Genomic DNA, 8,134 nt, shown 5'->3' with positions numbered 1-8,134 from the left:
CCAAATATCCAAAAAATAACTATTTATTCCACATGTCAAACAGTGCGACGTTTCAGCCCCTCTTGCTTGCATGCACACATACATAAACAGACCTACACTCATATAAATATCAATACAAACAAAATGAAAAACTTTATTAAAACTTTTTTGGGGATTGGAAGCTTTTTTTTTAGATTGGAGGCTCCATTATACATACACTGTACAGCAATCATACCTCCATTATACATACACTGTACAGCAATCATACCTCCATTATACATACACTGTACAGCAATCATACATTCAGTATACATACACTGTACAGCAATCATACCTCCATTATACATACACTGTACAGCAATCATACATTCATTATACATACACTGTACAGCAATCATACTTCCATTATACATACACTGTACAGCAATCATACATTCAGTATACATACACTGTACAGCAATCATACCTCCATTATACATACACTGTACAGCAATCATACATTCAGTATACATACACTGTACAGCAATCATACATCCATTATACATACACTGTACAGCAATTATACATCCATTATACATACACTTTACAGCAAGCATACATTCAGTATACATACACTGTACAGCAATCATACATCCATTATACATACACTGTACAGCAAGCATATCTCCATTATACATACACTGTACAGCAATCATACATTCATTATACATACACTGTACAGCAATCATACATTCATTATACATACACTGTACAGCAATCATACATCCATTATACATACACTGTACAGCAATCATACCTCCATTATACATACACTGTACAGCAATCATACATTCATTATACATACACTGTACAGCAATCATACCTCCATTATACATACACTGTACAGCAATCATACCTCCTTTATTCATACACTGTACAGCAATCATACATTCATTATACATACACTGTACAGCAATCATACCTCCATTATACATACACTGTACAGCAATCATACATCCATTATACATACACTGTACAGCAATCATACATCCATTATACATACACTGTACAGCAATCATACCTCCATTATACATACACTGTACAGCAATCATACATTCATTATACATACACTGTACAGCAATCATACCTCCATTATACATACACTGTACAGCAATCATACATTCATTATACATACACTGTACAGCAATCATACATCCATTATACATACACTGTACAGCAAGCATACCTCCATTATACATACACTGTACAGCAATCATACATTCAGTATACATACACTGTACAGCAATCATACATTCATTATACATACACTGTACAGCAATCATACATCCATTATACATACACTGTACAGCAATCATACATTCATTATACATACACTGTACAGCAATCATACATCCATTATACATACACTGTACAGCAAGCATACCTCCATTATACATACACTGTACAGCAATCATACATTCATTATACATACACTGTACAGCAATCATACATCCATTATACATACACTGTACAGCAATCATACATTCAGTATACATACACTGTACAGCAATCATACATTCATTATACATACACTGTACAGCAATCATACATCCATTATACATACACTGTACAGCAAGCATACATTCATTATACATACACTGTGACTGTACAGCAATCATATATCCATTATACATACACTTGACTAGATGGGATTTTAGATACATCCCTTCCTCTCTAACCCACTCTTAACCACGTAACAACCCCTTCTCCCAATAGAAGAGACACTGACACCTGCTGTGGGAAAATTGGGCCGTGTGGCCCATTTATTTAACAAACCAATAAATAACATTTGAATATTTACATATAAACATAACCAAACTGGAGGGCACTCCCCTCCCCCAACCGGATTTGTGCAACACGCTTCTTACCCCTGGCCGCAAGCCCCTGGCCGCGAGCCCCTGGCCCAGGGGCACCCCGGTAACCTTCCGCACAATCCCTTGAACTCCTGAGGCCCAGAACCACCACCAGGAGGCCCAATTGAACCATCTCAAACATTTATCTTTCAAACTACTAACTCCCCCGGGACCCTTTCACATGCCTCCCCCTTATCAGAATCCCACCCACCAAGCGTTTAAAAAAAGGGCGGGCGGGCGGGACCTTCTTCTCGCTTCTACACGCCGACTGGTGAGTACCCTCCCCCCCTGGGGCACCCCCCTATATACACTCCTCCCCCTCCCCTCCAGATGACCTCTCTTTCACCCCACTCTCGAGCCACCTGCTACTGTCCCTTAAAGGAGCAGCAGCCATTTAACCCTTTAACCCCCATTCTCTTGAAATATACCTCTAACCCCATTAACCCTTACTAACATCTGTGAGGGCCACTAAAACCCCCGTCAAGACGCCACTACGCCAGGGGTTCCCCCGCTCCGTTTGCTCCCATGACTGGATGGGATTTTAGATACATCCCTTCCTCTCTAACCCACTCTTAACCACGTAACAACCCCTTCTCCCAATAGAAAAGACACTGACACCTGCTGTGGGAAAATTGGGCCATGTGGCCCATTTATTTAACAAACCAATAAATAACATTTGAATATTTACATATAAACATAACCAAACTGGAGGGCACTCCCCTCCCCCAACCGGATTTGTGCAACACGCTTCTTACCCCTGGCCGCGAGCCCCTGGACCAGAGGCACCCCGGTAACCTTCCGCACAATCCCTCGAACTCCTGAGGCCCAGAACCACCACCAGGAGGCCCAATTGAACCATCTCAAACATTTATCTTTCAAACTACTAACTCCCCCGGGACCCTTTCACATGCCACAGATGAAAGACAGTGACACCTCACTGACCTTCATCCCGCCACACACGCAACGCCAGCTCAATACCCCCTTGCAAGGCCAACGCCCACAAATCCATTCCAATGTCATTTAAATGAATACCATCAGGATCCAAGAATTCCCAAGGCTCCCCCTCCAGATCAGTGTGCCTCACCACTATCCCCCCATTCCTACGAACAAAACGACCCACCTCTTTGTTGAGCTTGACCCGAGCCTTATTCAAGCGATCCACCGACCTGGCGTGCCGCCACACCCGCCGAGCCACCATGTCAGACCAAACGAACAACAAACCTGGAAAGGTAGATTTTAGCCTCAGAATGTCAAGCTTAATGTCTCTAATTAACTCCCGTGACGATCGAAGGCCCAAATCATTGCCCCCAGCATGCACCACCAAGATGTCCGGGTGGCGGTCCAAAGAAGCGTTGAACTGTACCTCAGGGAGCACCCCGCACCACAGCATGCCACCAATTCCAATCCACCGCAACACCGCCAGGTCCCTCGAAAAACCCAGCTGCCTCCCGTCCCGTCTCACCGCAGCCCGGATCGCCCCCCTCCGAACATAGGAGTGACCAAAAATCCACACCAAGCACGGATCACGACCTGAAAAACACAAACAAGAAAACATAGCAAGCAAAATAACCCACGCAACATAATCATAACAGATGGGGACGAACATACAGACGAAAACGAGCAGACTCCCATCGCCCAATCCGCCGAATCACTTCCTCACCCATCCCCCACCGGGCCGCCTTAGTGGCGGCCCCTATTCTAAATGAATGAGAACTGTAATCCCCAGGATCTAGCCCCCGTGCCTTCAAACATCTACGGAAAACAGACACAAATTGAAAGCGCGAGAGAGATGACCCATCCCTATGCACTAAAAAAGATCCCATACCATCCGGCCTCACTGACAGAAACGCCCGCACGCATCGCACCGGGCACACCAAGGACCCTGGCAAATCACCTAGAACCACCCAACAACCCCGACCTCTCAGATCAGTTTTGGACCTGCGTAAAAAACAACTCACCCCCTCCGCCTGCAAAATCACATCCCCATACAACAAACCCCCAACCACCGATCTACTCTGAGCCACCAGTTCCGAAATTCGAAAGGCCCCAAAAAAGGCCAACACAAACGCCACCCGAAACAACAGCACCTCGTAAGCATCCGTGCATTCACACTCCACCCGTTCCACCAGGAAACCCAACAAATCAAAAGAAACCGGGCGACGCCTATCCGGCTGCGTACCCCCCCTACGGTATCCCATAAGGGCGCGACGCACTAAAAAATGCTTAGTGGCATCCCCCAGGCCCCGCACCAAAAACCAAAACGCCAGAGCTGACATACGGCGTGACACACCCGAAACAGACACCCCCGACTCAAACTGCATCCCCACAAAATACAGCACCACAGTCACCCAGTCCTCAGTACCAGCACACACACCCACCCTCTCCAGTAACACCTCCCATTCACCCCAAACCTTCGAATACGCAGACCAAGTGCGAGCACTCAGTGACCTCTGAATCAACTGCGCCGCCGCTCCCAAACCACGCTCCACAGCCAATCGGGGCAAGGGATCCCGCACCGCTCCGCCTCCGGTGCCAGCACGCGAAACCTGTCCCACTGTGAACGAGAAAGAGAATCAGCGACAGAGTTGACAACACCTGGAACATGTACAGCAACAAACTGCGCATTCAACAACAATCCCCGCAGAACCAAATGACGAAGCAAGCGCAAAACCGGCGGAGAACTAGAAGTCTGATTATTAATCGCATGGACCACCCCCATATTGTCACAACGAAAACGGACCCTCCTATCCCTCAGCCGATCCCCCCAAATTTCCGTTGCCACCACAATAGGAAACAGCTCCAACACAACTAGATTAGCCACCAAACCCGCCGCACGCCAAGAATCCGGCCACCCCGCCGCACTCCACTCCCCCTGAAAAAATGCCCCATAACCTACCGAACCCGCTGCATCGGTAAACAATTCCAACTCAGCATCATCAACCACCTCCGCCATCCACATGGACCTGCCGTTGTAAACCGACAAAAAGGAATCCCACACTTCCAAGTCTGTACGCACCTCCCCAGACAACCTAACATAGTGATGCGGAACCGTCACCCCCGCCGTGGCCAAGGACAAACGTCTACAAAAAACCCTACCCATAGGTAAAATCCTACAGGCAAAATTCAATTTCCCCAACAACGACTGGACCTCCTTCAAAGGTGCCCTCTTACAACGCCGACACTGCTGCACACACTGCCTCAAATCCGCCAACTTATCCTCCGGCAAGCGACACTCCATACGATCCGAATCAATCACTATACCCAAAAACTTCACCACCGTGGACGGTCCCTCCGTCTTATCAGGAGCTAACGGGACCCCAAAATGCTGCGCTACCGCATCCATAGTATGCAACAACACCGAACAAATCCGAGAGCCCCTGGGCCCCAAAAAAAGAAAGTCGTCAAGGTAATGCAGCACAGAGGACCAGCCGGCCTCCTGGCACACCACCCATTCCAAAAAACAACTAAAAGCCTCAAAATACGCACATGAAATCGAACAGCCCATTGGTAAACAACAATCAACATAATACTGACCCTCCCAACAAATTCCTAATAAATGAAAACTACCCGGATGGACCGGCAACAAACGGAACGCCGATTCCACATCCGTCTTGGCCAATAATGCCCCTTGTCCAAACTTCCGAACCCACCGCACCGCTGCATCAAAAGAGGTATATGTCACCGCACACACACCCTCCTCAATCCCATCATTAACCGAAGCCCCAGCCGGGTAAGACAAATGATGTATCAATCTGAACTTGCCCGGCTCCTTTTTAGGAACCAGGCCTAGCGGTGAAACCACCAAATCCGCCAATTGCGGGTCCGGAAAAGGACCCGCCATCCTGCCCAACGCCACCTCACTTTGCAGCTTAGCCGTGACCACCTGAGGATGACCATAAGCCGAAACCAAATTGCGCCCCCCAACCCCCTGCGCAACTGCCGAACTGGGAATCACAAAACCCAAACTAAAACCCTCCTCCAACAAAACCGCCGCCGACCTATTTGGGTACTGTCTTAAAAACGGCCGCATCACGTTCACCCTCACTGGAGTCGCCCCGGGACGCTGAAGCCTCAGCTCCCTTTCCTTTCCCACGCTTAAAACATCGGGAGAAACTGTGAGCCCCCCCCACACCCCGAACATTCATGCTTAAATTTACAATCTGAGAGGAAGCGGCAATGCCCTTCATTATACTGCCAACAGCAGCCCCGACGCGAACCGGCCGACTGTCCGGCCGCTGAGAAACCGCCGGCCGCCCCCTGAAAGGGCTGAGACCCCCCACGAGGAGCGGCCATAAGTCGCATCCATAAACTTATGTCCTTATGATCCCACCTCAAGGAAGCCCGGACCGCCTTGCGCTGACGAAAATGCTCGTCATAACGCAGCCACGCCACTCCCCCATACACCCGGTATGCCTCACCAATAGAATCAAAATAACAAAAAAGCGCCGAACAATGTTCTGGTGCCTTCTCCCCAATAACACTCGCCAGGATAGAAAAGGCCTGCATCCAATTAGTAAACGTGCGAGGTATCAGCCGATACCGCCGTTTCTCCTCCTCCTCCTTCTTACTCTCCTCCGGCTTCTTCCTATCTAAATTAAATTTTTCCAACGGAAGCAAGGAGAAGATCTCGACATATTCGTCCTTCCAGATCTTCTCCTTCACTTCCGGTTTCAAGTGAGCCCCCAGGGGCCCCTCAAAACAGACATACACTTCCCCTTTCGCGGAGTCCGCCATACGGACATCCTCCGCCGCTGCCTTAGCGACCGCTGCAGCTCCCGCAGCACCTCCACCCACGGCCGATGCCACCACCGACCCGCCCCCCGCCGGCGCCTCAACCTGTACTCCCGCCGCCGGAGCAACCCACACAGGAACTGGGGACGCCCCCACAGCCGTACCCCCAGGACGCCCAGACAAAACACTCATTAACTGTGAAAGCAAAACCCGCAACCCCCCATCCCCCGTCACATTCAAAGGAACAGGCCCCAACCCCAAATCCCCAGAGGACTCACCAGGCTGACCCGAAGCCGATGCCCCAGCAGCCGCAGGCCTGGGCGTCCGCTCCCTGGAACCGCCGGCCGCACTCCTGTCATCCAGCGCTGTTGAAGGTCCCGCCAAATCCGCTCCAGGCTCCCGCCGACGAATGACCGCCTCACCGGCCGCCCTCCTTTCCGGATTCGCCAGCTCCTCTTCAGCATCTGCAGCACAATCAGAAAGGGAAGAATCAGAAGGAGAATATTCCCCAACTGCAGTTCCAGACCTGCCATGCCGACTCCTACCACCAGGTGGCGCCCTCTCACTGTAGCACTCTGGATCCTGCCGACCTCCAGCCAGCCCATCTTCCCTCACAGGCAGAGAGACGCTGACAGAAGATCTCCGAGCTCTGGCCTCCCCTGCACTCCCGGAGCTCTGCTGCTGTGCTGTACGCTGCTGGGCTGCACTCAGAGAAGGTGAGCCAGCCGTGTCCCTGCTGCCTCCGGGCCTCCTCTCCTCTGCAGACCTGGCCCCAGAACGCTGCCTAGAGCCCGACCCTGCACTGGACAGGGCCGGCCCTGCCTCCCCTCCTCCACTCTGCCGGGCCTCACGTCGGGCAGATGAAGAGACCGCAGCCGCCATCACAGGGGGACCGGCAGCTCCGGCCGTCCCCCGTTCACTCCTGGTGCCCTTCCTCAACGATCTCCGGCCTGACACCCCCACCTCAGGGACGGCCGCACCACCACCCGGGCCGCACAGTGGGGAAGGAGCGGAGGGACAAGCAGCTGCCCCCCCTCCTGCATCCTCTGCCCTACGCCCTGACACTGTCCCCCAGGAAGCCGCACTGGAAGTGCCCCCACACACTGTACCTGCCATCTCCCGGGAAGACCGCACAGGGCTCAGGCACCGCCGCCTGCTACGGGGAGTGGGCTCAGGACTCAGACGCTCTGGAGCCCTGGATCTACGGGACCCGCGCCGCAAGCCAGGGAGGGGGCCAGCCTGCACCCCACTCCCGATCCCCAGGACCCCCCGCAACTGTTCCTGCACCCAAGCATTCCCATGAGACGCTGCAGCAGCCCGGAGGTGGGTGAAAAGATCATCCAGGGACGACATGGCACCTTCTTCTCGCTTCTACACGCCGACTGGTGAGTACCCTCCCCCCCTGGGGCACCCCCCTAAATACACTCCTCCCCCTCCTCTCCAGATGACCTCTCTTTCACCCCACTCTCGAGCCACCTGCTACTGTCCCTTAAAGGAGCAGCAGCCATTTAACCCTTTAACCCCCATTCTCT

At 51.4% G+C, this 8,134-nt stretch overlaps 1 protein-coding gene across 1 annotated transcript; it reads right to left on the bottom strand.

Moving 5' to 3' along the window:
* Positions 1-2,577: 2,577 nt before the first annotated feature.
* On the bottom strand, positions 2,578-7,585 carry LOC130342038 (uncharacterized). The gene is made up of 2 exons (XM_056554237.1): positions 6,881-7,585; positions 2,578-3,401 (listed from the first exon to the last, which is right to left on the bottom strand). Exons 1-2 carry the CDS (start codon positions 7,482-7,484, stop codon positions 2,806-2,808), a joined length of 1,200 nt encoding a protein of 399 aa, XP_056410212.1. The 5' UTR covers positions 7,485-7,585; the 3' UTR covers positions 2,578-2,805.
* Positions 7,586-8,134: the final 549 nt, after the last annotated feature.

The sequence above is a fragment of the Hyla sarda genome, unplaced genomic scaffold, assembly GCF_029499605.1.
Source record: "Hyla sarda isolate aHylSar1 unplaced genomic scaffold, aHylSar1.hap1 scaffold_632, whole genome shotgun sequence".
In the NCBI taxonomy this organism is placed as follows: Eukaryota; Metazoa; Chordata; class Amphibia; order Anura; family Hylidae; genus Hyla; species Hyla sarda.
Note: the sequence above shows the minus strand (reverse complement) of the source record. Positions and strands in the feature narration are given on the sequence as shown.

Excerpts from the sequence above, each read along its gene's own strand:
- LOC130342038 (XM_056554237.1), bottom strand. The coding sequence starts at position 7,484 with ATGGCGGCTGCGGTCTCTTCATCTGCCCGACGTGAGGCCCGGCAGAGT. Across the intron at positions 3,402-6,880 it reads ATCGGCTTCGGGTCAGCCTG|GTCGTGATCCGTGCTTGGTG; the intron begins GTGAGTCCTCTG and ends TGTGTTTTTCAG.